Source organism: Tachyglossus aculeatus, chromosome 9, assembly GCF_015852505.1.
Source record: "Tachyglossus aculeatus isolate mTacAcu1 chromosome 9, mTacAcu1.pri, whole genome shotgun sequence".
NCBI lineage: Eukaryota > Metazoa > Chordata > Mammalia > Monotremata > Tachyglossidae > Tachyglossus > Tachyglossus aculeatus.
The window spans coordinates 38577973-38602867 of NC_052074.1; the positions used below are offsets into that span (position 1 = coordinate 38577973).

A 24895-nucleotide genomic window follows, 5' to 3' on the forward strand; every position below is an offset into this window, starting at 1 on the left:
ACAAAGCTGACGCCCTGGCCACAAATGTTTTTTGTGCCAGACAAAATCTCTGCACTCCAGACCTGTTGGGGTCTGTTGGATGGGCAAGGTCGAAACAGCCCAGAGCGGATCAATCAATCTATTCTATTCATGGTGCTGATTGAGAATTTACTGTGTGCAGAACATTGGACTAAGCACTTGGGAGAGTGCACTACAATAGAGTTAGTAAACAAGATCCCTGCCCTCAAATAATTCACAGCCTAATGGGGAAGACAGACACCATCGTCATTATCATCATCGATGGTATTCATCGAGCGCTTACTATGTGCGGAGCACTGTACTAAGCACTTGGGAGAGTACAGTGCAGCAGAATTGCCAGACATATTCCTTGTGCACAATGAGCTTGCAGTTTAGAGGGGGAGACAGACATTAGTATGAATAAATAATTTATGATATATAGTTTGAAGACATGTACTTACATGCGGTTGGATTGAGAGTGGGGCAAATATCAAATGCTCAGAGATAACGGATGCAATGCAAGGAAGAATCAGAAGATTAAGAAGCAGCGTGGCTTAGTGGAAAGAGCTCATGAACTTGGGAGTCAGGGGACATGGGTTCTAATGTTGGCTTTGCCAGTTGTCTGCTGTGTAACACTGGGGAAGCCACTTCACTTCTCTGTGCCTAAATTACCTCATCTGTAAAATGGGGATTAAGACTGTGAGCCCCAAGTGGTACAACCTGATTACCTACCCCGGTGCTTAGAACAGTGCTTGGCACATAGTAAGCGCTTAACAAATACCATCGTTACTATTGTGATTATAGAAGGGAGAGGGAGCCATTAAAATAAAATACAGATGGAGGGAGTGGCGGAGTCTGAAGATACGGATGTAAGTGTTGTGGGGTTGGAGGTGGGTGGGATGAGTATCAGGTTCTTATGGGGTACAGGCCAAGTATATAGGGAACACAGAGGAGAGGGCAAATAAGGTGGGGAAATAAAAGGGTTAGGCTGGGAAGGCTTCTTGGAGGAGATGCCATTTTGGTAGGGTTTTGAAGACGGGAAGAGTGGAGGTTACCTTTTCCGTTCAAGTGATGACCTCCACGTGATTTCCCCCCAGCTGCGCTGTGTTTATTGAGCGTCAAGGTTGACCAGAGAACTTCCCTTGGCTAAAATGCCCCCTCTGTCCTCCCTCTCTGAGCCAGCACAGGCCCTGAGGGAGTCGGGGGGGAAGAAGGGGAATTTGTCTCTGTCAAAGTAGTCCGTTTTAGAGCTGATTTAAATGCAGACCAATTTGCTGTTCCCTGAATTAATCCGAGAGAGTGGAATGCAAGTGCTCCACAAGTTGCTGATCGTGGGCCCGGCCTCAAAGCCTTTCACCGGCATCTGGACCAAGGGCGACACCTTGTGGTCCTAACCACGCATTTAAAATGCCTTAGCCCTTCTGCTGCCCAGAGCAGACTCTGCCTGTTTCACGCATCATCATCATTAATCGTATTTATTGAGCGCTTACTGTGTGCAGAGCACTGTACTAAGCGCTTGGGAAGTACAAGTTGGCCACATATAGAGACAGTCCCTACCCAACAGTGGGCTCACAGTCACAGATGCCAACCAGTTGATCTCTCCGGGCCCCTTCAGTGCTTTCCGCTAGTCTTACCATCCCACGGGAGTTCTGTTTCTCTGAGTCTTCCCGCGTGCAATTACCTTCATGTTAGGCACTGGTCACCGGCCACCTTTCCTTTCGCCGTCTCAGCTCGGAAGGAAAAATCAGGCTGATGGCCAAGGGATGACCCTGGCAGTGAATCGTGAAGGGGACATTAAGGGCTGGGGAGCGGTAAAATCTTCCCAGGCTCCACCAGACCCCACCTCCCCAGCCTGTCATCTCTCCCCCGACTGTGAGGTGACACCCTAACCTGGCTGAATGGGATCAAACCGGGTTGACTTTGGAGGGCAGTTGTTTTCCCGGGCACCATGGCATCCCTCCATGTCTCCAGGGTGGCCGATGATGGTTTGGTTTTATGCCGGAAAGGCTTCCCGGCCCTATCAACTCATCGTCGGTTACGACCGGCCTTTTCATTCGACCCACCCAATCTCCTTCTTCTACCGAGTTCCGTGGCACGGAAGCAGCTCCTGTGTTCACAAGGAGATGGGAGGGAGGATTCAGGGAATGCGGAGCAACTTAGGGTATCAGGGGTCCCCCAGGGACACACTCCATTGTCTGCTGACTTTGATGCCTCTAGACTAGAGGCAGGAAAATGGGACAGATGGTGTTTTAAGGCCCGATCCAGAGTCAGCCATCTCATTTACCATCCTAGATCCGAATGGCCAATGATGCCAATTACAGAGAGGGTCAGGAAACTGCAGTTCTGACCTCTCTGTCATCTCTTGGGGAACCAAAGACCCAAAGCCACAGACCTTTCCAAAGACACTTTCCTTTACCGTAGGTTTAGGCATCTTTTTTCTCAAGAGAGTCTTTGACGTTTCAATCGGCAAGGTAGCTAATAGGCTACCAGTTACCGTGACTGCTGTAAAAAAATCCCAAGATCAGCTTTTCTAGTGGAAGTTGGGCACTCTTAGAAGTACCATGAATTATTTTTGTTTGACTTATATGAATATATAAATGGTATTTAGGAGAGTGCTGTAAAAATGGGATATTTATTTGATAGTGTCTATTGTCTTTGTCCACTGTACTGGACAAAGCACTGTACTGGACAGCTACTGTGTGCAGAGCTTGGTGCCGCACACCACTTGTATCCACCCCAGCGCTTAGTACAGTGCCTGGCAAATAGTAAGCACTTAACAAATACCACAATTATTATTATTATTACTGGATATTCAGCATACAGAGCACTGTACTGGGCACCTATTCAATCATATTTATTAAGCACTTACTGTGTGCAAAACACTGCACCTACTGGGTGTAGAGCACTGTACTAAGGAATAATAATAATGGTACTTGCTATGCACTTACTATGTGCCAAGCACTGTTCTAAGCACTGGATAGACACAGGTTAATCAATTTGGACACAGTCCCTGTCCGCCATGGGGCTCACACTCTTATCCTTATTTTATAGATGAGGCATTTGAGGTCCAGAGAAGTTAAGTGACTTCCCCACGGTCACAGAGCAGAATTGTGGTGGAGCCAGAATTATTAGAACCCACATCCTTCTGACTCAGGCCTGTGCTCTATCCACAAAGCCATGCTGCTTCTCACTCTAAGTCACACTGCTGTTTCTACGTGCTTCTCCTAAGAAGTTGGGAGAGTACATTAAAGGATAAACTAGACATGTAATATAAAAACGATGTCACATTTTATTAAATGTGAAAATTACTGATTTTATCATTCTTCATGTTTCCAGGATAAGTTGGGTGACATTCAAGACACCAGACCAGTAGCCCCCTCAGCAGGTTTGGATGGTGATTTCAGTGGTTGTGGGCTTTGGATAGTTAGAAAAGTATTTTCAGGACAATCCTTGTTCATTTGAAGGATTTGCTCGGTTACCTTGGAAACCAGAATTTAGTGCATTGTACACAGTAGGCGTTCAATAAGTCTTATTTTGACTACTCTAAGGATCTCTCCTTCCAGACCTGCAAGCCTTTTGATTGGATTTTATGAGCCCGGCCAATCTCTTTGACTTGAAAACCCTCCCAGACAGAGTCTCCTTTTATTTGCCTTTCTGGGGAGCTTTGTAGCTCTAGGATGGAACTTGGTTGTCTTATCCAGAAAAGTACACATTATCTTTGAAAGACAGACAGGCTTTTACTAAATTTGGCAGATACATAATCAATGATTGGTTTTTATGAGCCCGGCCAAGCTCTTTGACTTGAAAACCCTCCCAAACAGAATCTCCTTTTATTTGCCTTTCTGGGGAGCTTTGTAGCTCTAGGATGGAACTTGGTTGTCTTATCCAGAAAAGTACACATTATCTCTGAAAGACAGACAGGCTTTTACTAAATTTGGCAAATACATAATCAATGATTGGTTTTTATGAGCCGGGCCAATCTCTTTGACTTGAAAAGCCTCCCAAACAGAATCTCCTTTTATTTGCCTTTCTGGGGAGCTTTGTAGCTCTAGGATGGAACTTGGTATTCTTATCCAGAAAAGTACACCATTATCTCTGAAAGACAGACAGGCTTTTACTAAATTTGGCAAATACGTAATCAATATTCTCTCGCTGTAAAGAGAGCATCCGTCAAACTTTCAAAATGGCTCAAAGTGAAAGGAAAACCAAATCTCCCAGTGCCTTTCCAGAATTCCTCTGGAGCTCCTCCAGGGATTTTCCAGAGCCTCTCCAGGGATTTTCCAGGACCCCCCACTGGTTCTCCAGAGCCTCTTCATATCCTCTCTAGAGCCTCTCCGGAGACTTTTCTCGGTCTCTCCAGAGCCTCCCACAGCTTCTCCAGAGCCTCTCTAGGTCATCATCATCATCATCATCAATCGTATTTATTGAGCACTTACTATGTGCAGAGCACTGTATTAAGCGCTTGGAAAGTACAAATTGGCAACATATAGAGACAGTCCCTACCCAACAGTAGACTCACAGTCGAAAAGGGGGAGGTCCTCCCAAGGCTTCTCCATAGCATTCCCAAGATCACAAAGATGCACCAGGTGCCAGATTCCAACACACATTGACAGATTCGAGTTGCACAGCCCTCTGTTCACAGTGACGAAGGCATTGTTTCCCTCCAAAGTTGGAGCCGTCTCTCCAAGACCCAACAGAGAGGCCGAGGCCAAGCTGGTTAAGGGAGCGGCAGGCCCGCCACATGTTGAGCCACTTTTACATCCAACATACCTTCTTCGGCCCCGATGCCTGCCATTCCTTTCCTTCATGGGAAGAATCCCGAAAGACACTGGTCACATCTGGAAAGAGCCCCCACCAATCAAGTCTCTATGACTATGGCCTGGTGTCAAGAACACAAGCTTGGGAGTCAAACCATGTGGGTTCTAAATCTGGCTCCGTACCTTATCTGCTGTGTGACCTTGGGCTAAGCACTTCACTTCTCTGTGCCTCAGTGACTTCACCTGTAAAATGGGGATTAAATCTGGGAGCCCCATGTGGGACAGGGACTGTGTCCAACATGATCACTTGCATCCTCCCCTGCCCTTCTAGACTGTGAGCCCGTTGTTGGGTAGGCACCGTCTCTATATGTTGCCAATTTGTACTTTCCAAGCACTTAGTACAGTGCTTTGCACACAGTAAGTGCTCAATAAATACGACTGAATGAATGAATGTACCCCAGTGCTTAGAACAGTGCTTGGCACATAATTATTATAATTAGGTACTATCCCAAACCTGGAGTAATCACCGTAACTTTATTAATATCCCAGTTACAATTAAATTGCCTCCCTGTTTAACTTTTAATTTCTGTCAGGGAAGGAGTCACATTTTTCTCACTCTTAAGCACAATTACATTACCACTCTCTGCTCTCTGCGTGTTTGGGAGATTGGGCCCCCAGCCGTGATTTACGAGCTCGCTGAGATAACGGTTCCTTATAAGCTGACTCGAACAGTTTTTAATTCTACTTCATTAGCCTTGGAAGAGTTGCTTCTTTGGAGAGCCCATGGTCGGGATTTAATTTAGATTACAGTCCCCTCAGCACCACGCCATTCTCCAGGCCGGTCTCAAGGAGCGAAATGGGTGGCTGGCTCTTTTCCTCACAAGCGGCTTAGTGGCTTCTGCAAGGTTTGGTGAGTTTTTCTTAAGTCCTGATTGGATTCCCAACTCCACGGCTGTCTGTTTCTCTCTCTTACTGCCGTAACCTGAGCGAAAGCGAGAGAGAGAGGTCGATTTCCTTCTGATGAGATATAGTGGAGAGAGCGAGGCAAGGGAGAAGGGCGAAATTAGAAATCAGTGTTTTCTATTGGTTGTCTACACTTGAATTTTGGGCCTTGCAACCATTCATCATGTGTGAGTTAATGGGAGCCCCATGTGTGACGGGGGCTTTGTCTGACTTGATTAACCTGTAGTGATCCCAGCGTTTAGTCCAGTGCTTCACACAAAGCGTGTAACAAATAGTACTTCCCAAACGCCTATTACAGTGCTCTGCAATCAATCAATCAATCAATTAATTGTATTTATTGAGCGCTTACTGTGTGCAGAGCACTGTACTAAGCACTTGGGAAGTACAAGTTGGCAACATATAGAGACAGTCCCTACCCAACAGTGGGCTCACAGTATAGAAGGGGGAGACAGAGAACAAAACCAAACATACTAACAAAATAAAATAAATTGTAAGCGCTCAATAAATACGATTGAATGAAATGAATGAATGAAAAATACCATTATATACACATGGGAATTTGAGTTGTTACATATTACATCTACAACAACACCTCAAGTTTATATGATGGTATTCTTCTTCCAAAGTGCCTTCCCACTCTATTTTTCGTTTTGACCTCACAACGCCCCTGTAAGACGGGGAGGCCAGAACTTAGCATCTCCATTTGGCAGAGGAAGAAACCAATTATAGTTATTACTAATACTAATGATTACTACTAATCATTACTAGTGATGATAATAATGATAATAATTTTGATATTCATTAACTGCTTAGTGTGTGCCAAGCACTGTACTAAATGCTGGGATAGTACATGGCAACAATAAACAGGCCCATTTTCCACCCACACTAAGATTGCAGTCTAGAGGATCCTGTCTTCTTGGGGTCACTCTGAACCCCACCCTATATGCCCCATCCTGACAAGTTTCTGCAACCGTTCATGATAATAATAATAATAATAATAATAATAATGGCATTTGTTAAGTGCTTACTATGTGCAAAGCACTGTTCTAAGTGCTGTGGGGGGATACAAGGTTGTCCCACATGGGGCTCACAGTCGTAATCCCCATTTTACAGATGAGGTAACTGAGGCTCAGAGAAGTGAAGTGACTTGCCCAAGGTCACTCAGCAGACATGTGGCGGATCCGGGATCCGAACCCATGACCTCTGACTCCAAAGCCCATGCTCTTTCCACTGAGCCATGCTGCTTCTGTAGCATACTTCTGATAGTCACTGCCAGTTCATGTATAGATAGCGGATCCCTTATATGTAATTTTATCACCTGTCTCCTCCTGGAGACTGTAAACTCCTTGTGGGCAAGGATCATGTCTACCAAATCTATTACAGTGTAGTTTTCCAAGCGCTTAGCACTGTGCTCTGCTCACAGTAAGCAGTCAGTAAATGCCTTGGGTTGATTGATCTGTTAACAGTCCATATAGGTAGAAAATACATCTCTGTTCTAGACAGTGCAGCAGCTGAGGAGTGTCTAGACCGCATGGCTCAGTGGAAAGAGCCCGGGCTTTGGAGTCAGAGTCATGGGTTCAAATTCCGGCTCTGCCAACTGTCAGCTGTGTGACTTTGGACAAGTCATCTAACTTCTCTAGGCCTCAATTACCTCATCTGTAAAATGGGGATTAAGACTGTGAGTCCCCTGTGGGACAACCTGATCACCTTGTAACCTCCCCAGCGCTTAGAACAGTGCTTTGCACATAGTAAATGCTTAATAAATGCCATCATTATATCAGGAATAGATGGGTGAATCTCCTCTCTCCCCATCTGGCCATCTCTCTGTCTCTTTCTCTCTCTTTCTTCCCTTTCCCTCTCCAGCTCTAGGATGTGTCGCTGAAAAAAACTAAAAAATCGAGCAGATTGTAGGAGTTTTTCAAGTGTAAACCAAAGCGATAAAAGTGCCAAACTCTCAAGGCATTTGGGATTGTCGTAAATGTGATGGGAAGATGCCATTTCTCTGTCTAGGTTATCTCTGCCTGCGAGATTTCTTCCTTTCCAGTGAATGTTAAAAAAGCCATTTTTACGGTTCTCTCTCAGTCTGGTGTAATTTGGTGGCGATTGTTTTGTGCCTCTGATTTCATCCAAACTCCCCTGTTGTCTCAAATACCTATGTGAAGTCAGATACTGACCTCAAGTTTACCCTTTTCTCTGAGAACTGCCCGTTCGGATTCTCCGTGCCTCCAAAAGCTCAGCCTTTTTTGAAGCTTGCAAGTTGGAAAGGACCTGCGTTCTTTTCAGCCTAAGAACCACACATACTCTGCTTCAGAGGACAAAGGACAGAGCATAGCTGCAGATCTGCAAACCTGATACTCTGTTTAGATTGAAAGCCCAGCTCAGTCCTCAGACTGAGGTGGCCTTTTCAGCCGAGGCCTTACTGTTGACGAGATTATATTTTTATTTCTCAGATGAAACTGCTCTTTGTGTGTTAGAACAAGGCAGCCCCGTGCAATAGAATCATATGTTACTGAGATAAACATCTCCCAAACCTCCGGGGACTCCGGTGACTGCATCTCCAAGATCACAGGTTGCAATTTGAAAGTCCAGCAAGTAGAATTTTTCCTTTTTGGGAATGACTTCTAACCCGCTTTTTTTTAACGTGTTTTTGGATGCACATTTAAAAGTGGCTCCTTGTGGGAGCTTACAAAAAATATGGAGCTTAGTGATAAGAACCTGTCCAAATCCTCTTGTTTTTTGGACAGTATGAGGGTTTTTTTTTTTCATTTTCAGTTTTATTTTTAAATCTGCAGGGTTCGTTATCACCCACAGGCTGTAACACCATCCCTGATTCTAATAATGGACTTGTTCAATTCAGTGCTGGTGCTACATTCCCTTCTCCCTCTTCTCTATACTTTGCCCAAATTTGTCATGTCAATCAATCAATCTAACGATATTAGGAGCAGCGTGGCTCAGTTGAAAGAGCACGGGCTTTGGAGTCAGAGGGCATGGGTTCAAGTCCCATCTCTGCCAATTGTCAGCTGTGTGACTTTGGGCAAGTCACTTAACTTCTCTGTGCCTCAGTTACCTCATCTGTAAAATGGGAATTAAGACTGTGAGCCCCCCGTGGGACAATCTGATCACCTGATAGAACAGTGCTTTGCACATAGTAAGCGCTTAACAAATGTCATTATTATTATTATTATTATTACTACTACTACTACTACTACTATCATTATTGTTATGAAGCTTACAGTTTGTGATTGTCTCCTTTGTGACCATTCTCCAAATGTCTTTCAATTCTACTGTCTTGGGGTATTTTTTGTTGTTGTTGTTGTTTTCTATTTTTTAAGCACTTAATCAGGCACTGTACTAAGTGCTAGGGGTACAAGTTACACAGGTTGGACATAGTCCATTCCCATATGTGGCTCACAGTCTTAATCCCCATTTTTTAGATGAGGCAACTGGGGCACAGAGAAGTTAAGTAACTTGCCCAAGGTCACACAGCAGACAAGAGGCAGAGTCAGCATTAGAACCTAGGTCCTTTTGACTACCAGTCCCATGCTCTATTCACTAGGCCAGACTGCTTCTTCGCATAGTAAGCACTTAAGAAATACCACTGCTATTATATTATTATTATTATCATCATCATTAATAAACCAACTCCAAAGAATTACTGTAGAGATTCTGAGACTTGTTGTGACAGTCCAAGTCTCCTTCTCACATCTCTCCCAACCCTTGGTACATTCATTCATTTAATCATATTTATTGAGTGCTTACTGTGTGCAGAGCACTGTACTAAGCTACTAAGCACTTGGAAAGTACAATTCGACAACAAATAGAGACAATCCCTAACCAGTGTTCTGCACGCAGTTAATGCTTAATAAATACTATTACTGCTACTGTTACTGCTGGCACCTGTATATATGTATATATTTTTGTACATATTTATTACTCTATTTATCTTGTACATATCTATTCTATTTATTTTATTTTGTTAGTATGTTTGGTTTTGTTCTCTGTCTCCCCCTTCTAGACTGTGAGCCCGCTGTTGGGTTGGGACTGTCTCTATGTGTTGCCGACTTGTGTGCTCTGCACACAGTAAGCGCTCAATAAATACGATTGATTGATTGATTGATTGATTTTAATAGCTGAAAGGATTTCCGACCCTTTCTTTGCAGTTCTCCCACCCCCCTGGCCAGATGGGTAAGAGTCCACACAGTAGGGCTGGCACACGTGCATGATGCTCCCCAAGTGTCCCATTCTCCACCACAGCCTGACTCTCCTTCACTATGCCCGCAGTAAGCGCTTGATCAATGCCATTGATTAATTGATTGAAACCTTGCATTAAGGGAAATTCACACTGTCATGCCATGTACGCTAAGCCCAGTCTCCTACTGTGAGAAGAAAATTCCCCAATTCCCTAGTTGCGGCACCCTAGCCACAACACATAGCAAAAACACACATTTCAGTAGGATCCTTTGGGTTGGCTCTATAAATTATTTTTTCCCTATCTGTCTTCCCCACTAGGCAGTAAACTTGTTGAGGTCAAGGAAGATGTCTGCTAATTGGAAGCGGCATGGAGTAGTGGCAAGAACACAGGCTTGGAGTCAGAGGTCATGAGTTCTAATCCCAGCTCTACCATTTGTCTGTTGTGTGACCTTGGGCAAGTCACTTAACTTCTCTGTGCCTCAGTGACCTCATCTGTAAAATGAGGATTAAGAGTGAGAACGCCAAGTGAGACAGGTACTGTGTCTAACCTAATTACCTTGTATCTACCTAAGTGTTTAGAACAGTGCCTGGCACATAGTAAGCACTTAACAAATCCCATAATTATAGTTTTTATTATTATTATTAATTCTATTGGATTCTTTCAAGGGCTTAGTTCTGCGTTTTGCACACAGAATGTTCATTAAAACAGTGCGTGGTACACAGTAAGTGCTTAACAAATACCGTAATTATAACAATTATTATTATTATTATTCATTCTATTGGACTCTTTCAAGGGCTTAGTTCTGCCTTTTGCACACAGTATGTTCATTTTCCAAAATGTCAAGAGAGGATCACTGTTAAAATGTGGTGAAGTCACATGACCAATCCTTATTTTCACATGGCTTTTTCTGTCTTGGAGCGAGCAAAGTAGGCTCCGTACGTAAAGAACTCCACACGTGTGTCTGTCTGGTAGAATGCAATATCTCTTCAAGCTGACTCCTCTCTGCAGAGATTCCCCTTGGAGTCTTCATTGCTTTCAATTTCTGACAGGCGACACTGAAAAACGATCAATAAAATCAACCCTCCAGAACACTAATGACTTGCGGTTTATCCCTTTGAAATGTTTTGATATGTTGACTTCTAAAATGTAAATATGCCCCGAGGCTTTCCAATGGAAGATGAGAATGAAACTCTGTCATGAAGGCATGGGTGTCTAGCTCCCGCTCACAGAGTTCAGGTTGAAATTTTCCGTGAAGATTCAGGGATTTTCCCAGGTCACTCTGACATGTCTTCCTTAAGCAGCTGAGCTTCCGTATCCTGCAGGCGATGCAGATCGTTTGTCAGATAACGTGATCTGAGCCTGCGATCTCCTTGAGGGTAGGGATCGAGTCTACTGGCTGTTTTATTGTATTTTCCTAATTGTTTAGTACAGTGCTTTGCATACACAAAGTGCTTAAGCAGTGCATTTGATTGACTGGTTGCTTGGAAATAGTGGCACTATAATAATAATGATAATAATGACAGCATTTATTAAGCGCTTACTATGTGCAAATCACTGTTCTAAGCACTGGGGAGGTTACAAAGTGATCAGTTTGTCCCACGGGGAGCTCACAGTCTTAATCCCCATTTTACAGATGAGGTAACTGAGGCCCAGAGAAGTTAAGTGACTTGCCCAAAGTCACACAGCTGACAATTAGCGGAGCTGGGCAGCGTGGCTCAGTGGAAAGAGCATGGGCTTTGGAGTCAGAGGCCATGGGTTCAAATCCCGACTCCGCCAACTGTCAGCTGTGTGACTTTGGGCAAGTCACTTAACTTCTCTGTGTTTCAGTTCCCTCATCTGTAAAATGGGGATGAAGACTGTGAGCCTGCCGTGGGACAACCTGATCACATTGTAACCTCCCCAGCGCTTAGAACAGTGCTTTGCACATAGTAAGCACTTAATAAAAGCCATTATTATTATTATTATTATTTGAACCCATGACCTCTGACTCCAAAGCCCGTGCTCTTTCCACTGAGCCACGCTGCTTAACAGGGACCATCTCTATATATTGCCAACTGGTACCTCCCAAGCGCTTAGTACAGTGCTCTGCACACAGTAAGCGCTCAATAAATATGATTGAATGAATGAAAAGTAGCAGCAGCAGTAATAGGGGTAGTGGCTAGAGCATGGGCTTGGGAGTCAAAAGGTCACGGGCTCTAATCCCCACTCTTTCACTCGTCTGCTGCGTGACCTGGGGTAAGTCACTTCACTTCTCTGGGCCTCAGCTACCTCAGCCAGAAAATGGGGATTGAGACTTTGAGCCCCAAGTGGGAGAGGAACTGTGACCAACCTGAGTTGCTGGTATCCAACCCAGTGCTTAGTACAGTGCCTGACACCTAGTAAGCCCTTGACAAATACCGCAATTGTCACAGCAACAGCAGTAGTGTCAGTTCTGCTGTCGATCATTTGACCATTTATTGAACGCTTGCTGTGTGCAGAGCACCGCACTACACAGTTGGTAGGATACACTGTAACAGAGTCAATAGACGTGTTCCGTGGCCACGATGAACTTACATTTTAGGGGGAGCTAACACCCTAGTTGTAGAAAAAGTGGTAAGAGTAGTAGTAGCCGCAAAAGAGCCCGGGCTTGGGAGTAAGAGGACATGGGTTCTAATCCTGGCTCCACCACTTGTCTGCTGTGTGACCTTGGGCAAGCCACTTAACTGCTCTGTGCTTCAGTTACCTCAGCTGCAAAATGGGGATTAAGACCGTGAGCCCCACGTGCGGCAACCTGATTACCTTGTATCCACCCCAGTGCTTAAAACAGTGCTTGTCACATAAGTGCTTAACAAATACCATAATTATGATTTATTTATTATTCTTTCTCTATACAGAATAAAGAAGAGGCAGTCAAGGCCCATGGGGAGCTAACACTCTAATAGGCGAGATGAATATCAACATAGTTACTACCTCAGGATCAAAATGAATTATTGAGAACACTTGAGGGCTGAGTAGGGATTACATCAGGTCCTAAATTCTAAGGAGAGGCCCTCCTCATGGCTACGCTGATCTTTTCACTGTATTTCAATCTCGTCTATCTCACTGCCCACCTCTTGTCCACAACCTGCCTCTGACCTGGACCGCTCTCCCTCCTCATATTTGACAGACAATGATTCTCCCTAGCTACAGGGCTTGTTGAGGCACACCTCCTTCAAGAAGCCTTCCCTGACCAAAGACCTCTTTGCCTCTTGTCCCACTCTCTTCTGCGTCACCCTGACTTGCTCCCTTTATTCCTCTCCCCACCCAGCCCCACACCACTTATGATAGCCATAATTTATTTATTTCTATAGTCTGTAAGCTTGTCATGGGTAGAAAATGTGTCTATGTATTGTGTATCCTAAGTGCTTAGTGGTCCCAGACTGAGCCCCTCTTTTCCTCTCCTCCTCCCCATCTCCCCTGCCCTACTTCCTTCTCCTCCCCATAGCACCTGTATATATGTTTGTACAGATTTATTACTCTATTTATTTTACTTGTACATATTTACTATTCTATTTATTTTGTTAATGATGTGCATCTAGCTTTAATTCTATTTGTTCTGATGACTTGACACCTGTCCACATGTTTTGTTTTGTTGTCTGTCTCCCCCTTCTAGACGGTGAGCCCGTTGCTGGGTAGGGACCGTCTCTGTATGTTGCCAACTTGTACTTCCCAAGCGCTTAGTACAGTGCTCTGCACACAGTAAGTGCTCAATAAATATGATTGAATGAATGAATGAATGAATAGTGCAGTGCTCCTCACACAGTAAGTGCTCAATAAATACAATTGACTGACTGACCTGGGTTCCAATTCTGGCTCCTCCACTTTCCTGCTGTGTGACCTTGGACAAATCAGTTACCTTCCCTGTGCCTCTGTTTCTGCATCTGTAAAATGGAGATTAACTACCTGTTCTTCCTATGAGCAGCATGGGGGAGGCCTAAAGAAGAAAATTTTAGTCAGAATGGAGGAAGTCGCCAATCTTCTAAGTGCTGATCGGGGAGGGTGTGAAGGAAGAGGTTTTTTTACCACATCTCGGCATCTTTATTCCTTAGCTCTTTCAGTTGGGAATCCACCCTGGGACTAGTGCGGTCTCTGTCCCGGCTGTTTATTCTAAGCAGGAAAATCAAAACAATTTAAAATCGCAATTATCATTGGAGTTACCTTGAGTTCTCTGCAGGAAAGGAGCCATATAAATGCAAAACCAATCTGCAATCTGTGTAATAATGGCATGAATAATTCCTTAGGCTCCCACCTCATTTTCCACGGTGTGTTTCCTGTTTGGTGACCCTTCCGTGCAAGACTGTCGTGTTCTAGATTCTTTTCGTCTTCTGAATCGGAACTGCTTGCCAAATCTCTGCTTTTTCTTTCACCTAACTGGAGGGAATCATTGGCGTGACTTTGTTTTCATTTACCTTTCCCTGACGTTTACCCGGATAAAATGATTTCTTTTATGGGATCGGTTTAGATGTTGGCAAATGCCAAATTCAGAATCTACTTAAGGGACGCCGACAGAATTGCCATTTGTTATTAGTGACTTCTTCCACTCCCTTCTTCACCGGTTCTCCCTCTCCCTTTTGCATCACCTCTGCACTAGGATCTGTGTCCTTTGGGCATTTGATATCCACCCCACCCTCAACCCCTCAATACTGTGTACCTATCACTATAGTATAAATCAATTATTCCCGTTCATGTCTGTCTCCCCATCTGGACTGTAAACTCTTAGAGGGCAGGAAATGTGTCTGCTAACTCCATTGGATTGTACTCTCCCAAGCGCTTGGTACAGTGCTCTGCATGTAGTAGGAACTCAAAAAATACCACAGTTGGATTGATGTCTGCCAATTCTGTTGCACTGAACTCTCCCAAGTGCTTAATAATAATAATAATAATAATAATGATAGCATTTGTTAAGCGCTTACTATGTGCAAAGCACTGTTCTCTGCATAGAGTAAGCGCTCAATAAATACCACCGATGATGTTCCAGTTGCCAGGAAATGTCAGGATTTGATTGAGAACTACCTCTGCAGAGAAGCACCATGGCTCAGTGGAAAGAGCACAGGCTTTGGAGTCAGAGGTTGTGGGTTCTAATCCCACTCTGCCACTGATCAGCTGTATGACTTTGGGCAAATCACTTGACTTCTCTGTGCCTCAGTTGCCTCATCTGTAAAATGGGTATTAAGACCGTGAGCCCCACGTGGAACAACCTGATTACCTTGTATCTACCCCAGCTCTTAGAACACTGCTTGGCACATAGTAAGCACATAGCAAGCACATAATAAGCTCTTAACAAATGCCATCATTATTATTATTATTAATAAATACCACGCATTGACTGATTGATGTCTGTGAACTCTGTTATACTGTACTCTCCCGAGTGCTTAATACAGTACTCTGAATGTAGTAAGCACTCGATAAATACCACTGATGATGTTCCTCTTGCTAGGCAATGTCAGGACTTGATTGAAAACTGCTTCTGCATTTTGAGCAATGCCTTCTGTATTGCATCGCTCGGCAGCTTCCTTTGGTTGCATGAAATTTGACAGAATCACATTTCCCTTTCAGGTTAGTCGGATGGTTCGGTCACGATCTGGAAACGCGATTTAAAATGGAAAACGGTGAGTAGTTTTAAATTTCTCATTGAAGTTTGCCATTTGAGCCGGGTCCTTCACTGAGAACTTTGAGGAGTGTGAATCAATCAGTGGTATTTACTGAGTGTTTTACTGTGTGCAGAGCATTGGGTGAGTGCAATACAGCAGTGTTGGTTGGAGATTTTTTCTAAGAATAGACAAAATTCCAGTGGGATTTGTGTCCATTACTTTTCTTTTTCTGCTAGAGACGGACTCCTCACTGGGTGGACAAATAACTAGGCAGGGATCGTGTGTTATCAACCTTAATGTATTGTACTCTTCCAAGCACTTAGTACAGTGCTATGCACGTAATAGGTGCTCAGTAGATACCAATGATTGATTGGTTTGAAAGGGCCCCGCTTAGCACTTCCCATTGGTATGAGACTATTGAAGATCAATGATGAAAGAGAGACCCAAGATACTTGAAGAGAGTAATTTAGAAAGTTTTTACTCAGAACCATAAATATTCTAAGATCCCAGAATCCGAGAAAGTTTGGGTCTTTGGTCCCTAAAGACGAAAAAGACGTCCTTAAAAAACAATTCATTCATTTTAATCATATTATTGAGCATTTACGGTGTGCAGAACACTTACTAAGTTCTTGGAAAGTACAATTCGGCAACAAATAAAGACAGTCCTCACCTAGCAACAGGGCTCACTTTCTAGAAGGGGGGAGACAGACAAACAAAACAAGTAGACAGACATCAATAGCATTAATATTCAATTTAATTCAATTCAATCATATTTATTGAGGGCATACTGTGTGCAGGGCACTGTACTAAGCACTAGGAAAGTCCAATTCGGCAACAGAGAGAGACAATCCCTGCCCAACAACAGGCTCACAATCTAGAAGGGGGAGACAGTTAACAAAATAAAACAAGTAGACAGGCAATAAATAAATGGAATTATAGATACATGCACATCATTAATAGAATAAAGAGAATAATAAATATGTACATATATACACCAGTGCTGTGGGGTGCGGGGGTGGGGGTAGAGCAGGGGGAGGGAGTAGGGGTGATGGGGAGGGGAGAAAGAGCAGAAGAAAAGGGGCCATCTTACCAAACAGCAACTAAAACTTGGAAATACCTGCCATCTGTTGGCACTTGGAATATTATAAGTACCCAGTATTCATTTTCCAGAATTGCAGTTGACTCCAGGAGTCAATGGATTTCGGATATCTAATCCTCCGATGTTGCTGGTCAGTGCCTTGCATGCTAGTTTGGAGGTAAGTAACCCATACCTCAGCAGGGGAGGTCAATAAGGAGTATCTGAATATCAAAGCTGCCCCTTCTCCCATATATGCCAAGATAAACCTTAATTCATTCATCCATTAGCCATGGGTTAGGGTTAGGGCTAACCCTAACCCATCCTAATCCATTAGCTCTTGCTACTTAGAGGGGAGAAGTTGAAATAACATTAAGGAGTCTTCTTACAAAATGAGCTGAAAGTCACTGCCCAAGAATTCAGGACGTCTCGTAAAATTTACCAGGTTTTTCAGAGCAGTGTATCTAAAAATATGGCATTTATTGGAAAGGTCAGAAGAAGAAGCCCAGCTGCTTCTGAGAAGGGTGTCAGCTTTGTCTTTCCTGCTTTGCATATCGGGAAGGAATTGTTCATTCATTCATTCATTCAATCGTATTTATTGAGTGCTTACTGTGTGCAGAGCACTGTACTAGGTGCTTGGGAAGTACAAGTTGGCTACATAAACAGATGGTCCCTACCCAACAGTGGGCTCACAGACTAGAAAGGGGAGACAGAGAACCAAACAAAACATATTAACAAAATAAAATAAATAGAATAAATATGCACAAATAAAATAAATAGAGTAATAAATTCATGCAAACATATCCATATATACAGGTGCTGTGGGGAGGGGAAGGAGGTAAGGCAGGAGGGATGCGGAGGGGGAGGAGGGGGAGAGGAAGGAGGGGGCTCAGTCTGGGAAGGCCTCCTAATTGTTGATCCAACTGTTTGATGTGGTGCAGGTATTTAATCAAACGACGATGAGCGCGTTAAGGAAGAAATCCATTCTTCTCACTGGCTATCTGGAGTACCTAATCAAGCATTACTATGGCAAAGATAAGGCCGACCCAGAGAGACCTTTTGTGAACATAATTACACCATCGGACCCGGAGGAGAGGGGCTGCCAGCTAACACTGGTGTTTTCCATTCCGATGAAATCCGTCTTCAAAGAGCTGGAAAAAAGGGGTGTGGTGGTGAGTCTATATCCCTCATCCTTTTCGTTTATTTTCCTTATAGTTGTTCATTTATTCAGTTGCATTTGTTGAGTGCTTACTATGTACTGTACTCAGCGTGGCTCAGTGGAAAGAGCATGGGCTTTGGAGTCAGAGGTCATGGGTTCAAATCCAGCTCTGCCAACTGTCAGCTGTGTGACTTTGGGCAAGTCACTTAACTTCTCTGGGCCTCAGTTACCTCATCTGTAAAATGGGGATTAAGACTGTGAGCCCCTTGTGGGACAACCTGATCACCTTGTAACCTCCCCAGTGTTTAGAACAGTGTTTTGCACATAGTAAGTGCTTAATAAATGCCATGATTATTATTATTATTATTATTATGATTACTAAGTGATTGGGAGAGTACAGTGCAACAACAAACAACATTCCCTGCCCACAACGAGCTCACAGTCTACAGGGGGAGACAGGTATTAATATCCATGAATAAATAAATAAATAAACAAATAAATAAATAAATGAGAGATAGATCCATATGTGCTGTGGGACTGGAAAGGAAGATGAATAAAAGGAGCAGGTCACGGCAATGCAGAAAGGAGTGGGAGAAGAGGAGAGGAGGTTTAATCAGGGAAGGCTTCTTGGAGGAGATTTGCCTTCAATAAGGCTTTGAAGTAGGGGAGAACAATTTTCTGTCAGTTATGAGGAGGGAAGGCATTCCCAGCCAGAAGCAGGAAGTGCACAAGAGGTCAGTGGCAAGATAGATGGGATCGAGATACTGTTACTCAGTGCTTACTATGTGCTGAGCACTGTGAGAAGCTCGGGGGTAGATGGAGGGTAATCTGATGGGACAAGATCCCTGTCCCACATGGGGCTCTCATTCAGAGGAAGCAGCGTGGCTCAGTGGAAAGAGCACGGGCTTTGGAGTCAGAGGTCATGGGTTCAAATACCGACCGCCAATTGTCAGCTGTGTGACTTTGGGCCAGTCACTTCACTTCTCTGGGCCTCAGTTCCCTCATCTGTAAAATTGGGGATTAAGACTGTGAGCCCCCTGTTGGACAACCTGATCACCTTGTAACCTCCCCAGTGCTTAGAACAGTGCTTTGCACATAGTAAGCCCTTAATAATTGCCATTATTGTTATTATTAGAAAAGGAGGGCAGAGATTTTATCCCAGTTTTGCAGATTAGGAAACTGGTGAGGCCCAGAGACCCAGTGAAGGCCCGTTCTGAATACTAGAGCTCATTGTAGGGTCAGACTGGCAGCTTCTCCTCTTGACTCTAAGTTCTTTGTGGGCAAGGAACATGTCTACCATCTCTGCTGCATATACTTTCCCAAACAGAACAGTGACCTGCACCCAGTAAGCACTCAATAAATACCATTAGTGGACTGATTAAAAGAAGTCATTGTTACCCAAGTACTTGGGGAAATAAGGACCTGGCATCTAATTCCTGCTCCGCCCTTACCGGTTGTGTGACTTTGGGTGAGCCACTTCACTGTGACTCAGTTTCCTCATCTGTAAAATGGGAATTAAGACTGTGAGCCCCGTGGGAGATATGGACTGTATCCAACCTGGTTAGCTTGAATCTAATCAGCCCTGGTGCATACTAAGAGCTTAATAAGTACCATAAAAATAGCAACTTGTAAATCTGCAAGTTTTGAGAGTCTGAAAATAACAACCTCTAGCATCGGTAAATCTACCAAATAGAGATAGAGATAACAATTATGGTATGGGTTCAAATCCTGGCTCCTCCAATTGTCAGCTGTTTGACTTAGGGCAAGTCACTTAACTTCTCTGGGCCTTAGTTACCTCATCTGTAAAATGGGGATTAAGATTGTGAGACCCCCCGTGGGACAACCTGATCACCTTGTAACCTCCCCAGCTCTTAGAACAGTGCTTTGCACATAGTAAGCGCTTAATAAATGCCATTATTATTATTATTATTGTTACTGTTGCCAAGCACTATACGCAAAGCCCTCAGATAGACCCAAGACAATCAGATCAGCCACAAGTCTTATAGTCTAGGTAGGAGGGAGATCAGCCATTGAATCCCCACTTTGCAGGTGAGAAAACTCAAGCACAAAGAAGTTAAATGACTTGCCCAAGGTCACACAGCAGGTCAGTCGTGGAGCCGGGAATAGAACCCAGGATGTCTGATTCTCAGGCCCGTGCTTTTTCCACTAGACCACACTGCTTCTCATGGGAGGAATCAATCGACCAGTCGTATTTGTTGAGTGCTTACTGTATGCAGAGCACTGTACTAAGCATCTAGGAGAGTGCAATATAATAATATTGGGATCAAAGAATCAGTAGTCAGGAAACCCTGTTTCAAATCCCAGCTCTGCCCCTGGCCTGCTCTTTGGCCTCGGGCAAGTTCTTAACTTCAGTGGACTGCAGTAAAATGAAAGAATGTCCATCTTTCTGGCAGCGATGCTGTGGGGATAAAAGGAGATAACGGATGTAGAAGCACTCTCAAACTGTAACTCTGCCAAACAAATGAAAGATTTTATTATTAGGAGTAGTTGTAGTAATATTATTATCACCATCCCATCGTCATCCCATGCCAGTTCCTCTGAGCAATATTAGAAAGTCCCAGTTTAGCTAGGACATTCTCAGTCAATTTGAAAAGAAAAAATTCAGAAAAGCTGTGGAGAAAATGGCCCGGAATTGGGTCCGTCTCAGCTTCCCAGTTATCGGGATCAGCTGCTGCTGCTGGGCTCACTGTCAATAGAGGATGCCCACATCCGTGGCTCAGTGGAAAGAGCCCGGGCTTTGGAGTCAGAGGTCATGGGTTCAAATCCCAGCTCTGCCAATTGTCAGCTGTGTGACTTTGGGCAAGTCACTTAACTTCTGTGCTGCAGTTACCTCATTTGTAAAATGGGGATTAAGACTGTGAGCCCCCTGGGGGACAACCTGATTGGCTTGTAACCTCCCCAGTGCTTAGAACAGTGCTTTGCACATAGTAAGTGCTTAATAAATGCCATCATTATTATTATTATCTGTGCTGGAGCATGCTCAGTGCAGGTTCATGTCCAGCCCCATGGCATTCTAGGACTTGTAGTATGATCTTTCCAGAACTTTCTGAAGATGGACCGAGAATTCAGCGTGGCTCAGTGCAAAGAGCATGGGCTTTGGAGTCAGAGGTCATGGGTTTGAATCCAGGCTGCACCACATGTCTGCTGTGTGACCTTGGGCAAGTCACTTAACTTCTCTGAGCTTCAGTTACCTCATCTGTAAAATGGGGATTAAGACTGTGAGCCCCACGTGGGACAACTTGATCACCTTGTAACCCCCCAGCACTTACAACGGTGCTTTGCACATAGTAAGCGCTTAACAAATTCCATTATCATTATTATCATTATCATTAATTCAGCTGTCAGGCCATAGGAAAGCGTGATCCAAGCATCATGTTCGCTGCTTCCAATATGCCCAATTCTGGACTCAGGTAAAAAATAACAGCTCTCTCTCCAGGGCTGTTGTAGTGACAAGATGTTTGCCCATAGGCAGGTCTGGTCTCGTACTTTTGATTCGCTCCTAGTCTTCTCTTCATTCCTCCCTACGGGAAAATGGTGATTTTCTTCAGAGGTCTCTTTCTCTCTTTTTTCCAGTGTGATACACGAGAACCGAGCGGGATCCGCCTGTCCCCCGTTCCTCTTTACAATTCCTTCCACGATGTCTTCAAGTTCGTTCAAATCCTGAGATCTGTGATGGTATAGGTACCAAAACCAGTCCAACCCATGAGATTGGTTGCATCCTTCATTGGCTCTCACCCCTTGGGCTTCGGGAAGAGAACAGCGGGTGGGGAGGGGGCACAGGCTAACCCTCTTGCCCACGGCTTGGCTGCATTCTGGGGAATTCTGAGAGTTGATGATGGGGGAATGAGGTACGCAAAGCACCCGGTTTTGGAACATATCTCTGGCTTCCATGGAAGGTTTATGGAATCTGAAACGTTGGGTTTTCTTTGGTGGAAAAATAAAAATCAGTTGCCGCTATGTTCCTGACGTGTTTGCTTGGAATGCCTTCATCTGGAGGGCAGATTGGAAGTGGAATTTGTGGGTCAGGTCCATCATGGCTGGAGAGCAATGAGGGAAAGGGGTAAATGACCAAAACTTACAATCAGGAAATGACAATAGAACTAGATTCCTTCAGCTTGAAAGGAGATGGGAATCACCACCACTTCCCCTTCACTAGATTGTAGGGACAAAAGTCTTTTCAAGTGGTTAGTCATTCATTCATTCATTCAATCATTTATGGAGCTCTTACTGTGTGCAGTGCACTGTACTAAATGCTTGGGAGAGTACGATACAACAATAAACAGACACAATCCCTGCCCACAGTGAGCTCACAGTCTAGAGGAGGTCAAGAAAGCAAGATTTTTCAAACACCAGCTTAGGTCAAGAAAGCAAGATTTTCCCAACACCAGCTATGCCACAGCTGCCCCCAAAGTATAGGGTAACCACTGTAAGAGCCATGTTTTATTGTTTTTTTATAATGGTATTCATTAAGCAATTACTATGTACTAGACACTGTACTAAGAACTGGGGTAGATACAAGCTAATTGGATTGGACACAGTCCATGTCCCACACAGGGCTCACAGTCTTAATTCCCGTCTCACTGTGGCAGGGATTGTGTCTGTAGTATTGTATATTATACTCTCTCAACGCTTAGTACAGTGCTCTGCACACAGTAAGCACTCAATCCATATGATGGACTGACTGACTAAAGTTTTTACTATTACTAATAATATTGATGGTATTTGTTAAGCGCTTACTATATGTCTAGCACTGTTCTAAGCCCTGGGGTAGATACAAGCTAATCAGATTGGACACAGTCCATGTCCCACACAGGTCTCACAGTCTTAATCCCCATTTTTCAGATGAGGTAACTGAGGTACAGAGGAATTAAGTGACTTTCCCAAGGTCACATAGCAGATAAGTGGAGGAGCTGGGATTAGAACTCAGGTCCTTCTGATTTCCAGGCCTGTGCTCTATTCATAAGGCTACGCTGCTTCCGTGTTGATGAGTGGCAATTTTATAAGCCGCAACAAACAGTGAATCCCATTTTTTTTTGTTTTTATTGATATTTTCAGCCCATGATGTAAACAAGAACACCTCCAGATATTCTTTTGGCAGGAGCAAGAGCTGTTTATTCGACAGATGATATACAGAATGATACATGCGTCTTAATTAGTGGGAAGGAAGGCTGGGATTTTCCCAAGTGTCTCGGAAGTCGCTTCACTAGTTTGGAGCGACACTGAAGCTGTGTCCCTGAATGGCCCCAGTTGGTTTGTTTTCAACTTGCCAGCAATTGGCGGGCCGTTGCCGGATTTGAAGCGACAAGAGAAACTTTGGGGAAGAATGGGACGCTTACTAGGCTCCTGCATCACATGCTGGGTCGAGAATGTTCTGTTTTGCCGGAGAGAGGAGGAGGAGAGAGGCAAAACTCCCCCTGCCTCCAAGTTCCTTGGATATCAACTTTGGGGGTGATAAGTTCAGACACTTTGGGATAAGCGGGGGGATGGTTGGAAGTTGTTGGCTGGGGACAAAAGTTGATGTTTGGAGGAACCAGGATGATCGGGAAGCTGTACAGCCTAGTGGATAGAGCCTGGGCCTAGCAGTTAGAAGGACCTGGGTTCTAATCCTGGCTCTGTCTGCTGGGCAAATGACCTTGGCAAGTGACTTCATTTCTCCTTGCTTCAGTTACCTAATCTATAAAATGGGGATGAAGACCGTAAGCCCCTATTAGGGCAGGGACCGTGTCCAACCTGATTACTCCAGAGCTACTATCTACTCCAGAGCTTAGAACAGTACTTGACACATAGTAAGCGCTTAACAAATTTCATCACTGTTATCATTCATGGTAAAAACTTTAGTCAGCCAGTCAACTGTATGTATCGAGGGCTTACTGTGTGCAGAGCACTGTACTAAGCACTTGAGAGGGTATAATATAACAATATAACAAACATATTCCCTGCCACAGTGAGATTACCGCCACTGAAATCACACTACAATTGACCAGGCCCCTGTGGCACAGACGCAAAGCCTTGGGCCCAGGGGTGTGTGAAGTTAAAACCTCCTGGAACCTGTTGTTATTTCTGACCACACACTTTTGTGAGGGGAAGGATTTCTGGTGCTCACCCCTGACTGGGGGAAGAGTCTCTGTGGTCCCTCCCTTTTTAGGGGAAGAAGGGCTCCTTCACATTTGGTTGACACTTTCCACCTTTACCTTTCAGTGGGGGCCCCTTGTCCCCATGTCACTGTGGGCAGGAGATGTAACCGTTTATTTTTATATTGATTGTTTATGATATATATTGTTTATTTTTATATTTTATATAAAATAGATTTTATTTTATATTTAGATTAGAGAAGCAGCGTGGCTCAGTGGAAAGAGCACAGGCTTGGGAGTCAAGGTCATGGGTTCAAATCCCAGCTCCACCCTTGTCAGCTGTGTGACTTTGGGCAAGTCACATAACTTCTCTGTGCCTCAGTTACCTCATCTATAAAATGGGGTTAAGATTGTGAGCCCCACATGGGACAACCTGATCACCTTATATCCTCCCCAGTGCTTAGAACAGTGCTTTGCACATTGTAAGTGTGTAGCAAATACCAAAATTATTATTAAAATTATTGTTACTGTACTCTCCCAAGTGCATAGTACAGTGCTCTGCACACAGTCAGCACTCAGTAAATATGACTGACTGACTGACAAGTGCTGTGAGCTCATTAAGTGCCGGGATCATGTCTAATTGTATCGGACTCTTCCAAATGCTTAGTACAGTGCTCTTCACACGAGTAGACTGTAAGCTCCTGGAGAGTAGGGATCATGTCTCTAGGGTGGCACCTCATTGTGAACAGGGAACATGTCTACCAACTCTGTCATATTGTACCCTCCCAAGCACTTAGTACACAAGTAGTAAGTGCTCAATAAATAAGATTGATTGATTGCTAATTCTGTCATGCTCTCCCAAGCACTTAGTACAATGCATTCAGTCGACGGTAAACTCACTGAGGGCAAGGATTGTGTCTGCTAACTATTGAAATCTCATCATCATCATCATCATCAATCGTATTTATTGAGCGCTTACTATGTGCAGAGCACTGTACTAAGCGCTTGGGAAGTACAAATTGGCAACACATAGAGACAGTCCCTACCCAAC

At 44.1% G+C, this 24895-nt stretch overlaps 1 protein-coding gene across 1 annotated transcript in view; it reads left to right on the forward strand.

The window, feature by feature from the left end:
* KYNU (kynureninase) overlaps positions 1-21730 on the forward strand; it is a 77548-nt gene extending 55818 nt beyond the window's left edge. Inside the window, exons 11-14 of the mRNA XM_038751461.1 lie at positions 15484-15536; positions 16689-16774; positions 17535-17765; positions 21347-21730. Coding sequence (XP_038607389.1) covers positions 15484-15536; positions 16689-16774; positions 17535-17765; positions 21347-21454 — 478 coding nt within the window. The 3' untranslated portion in view covers positions 21455-21730. The remainder of the gene's footprint in view (positions 1-15483; positions 15537-16688; positions 16775-17534; positions 17766-21346) is intronic.
* Positions 21731-24895: the final 3165 nt, after the last annotated feature.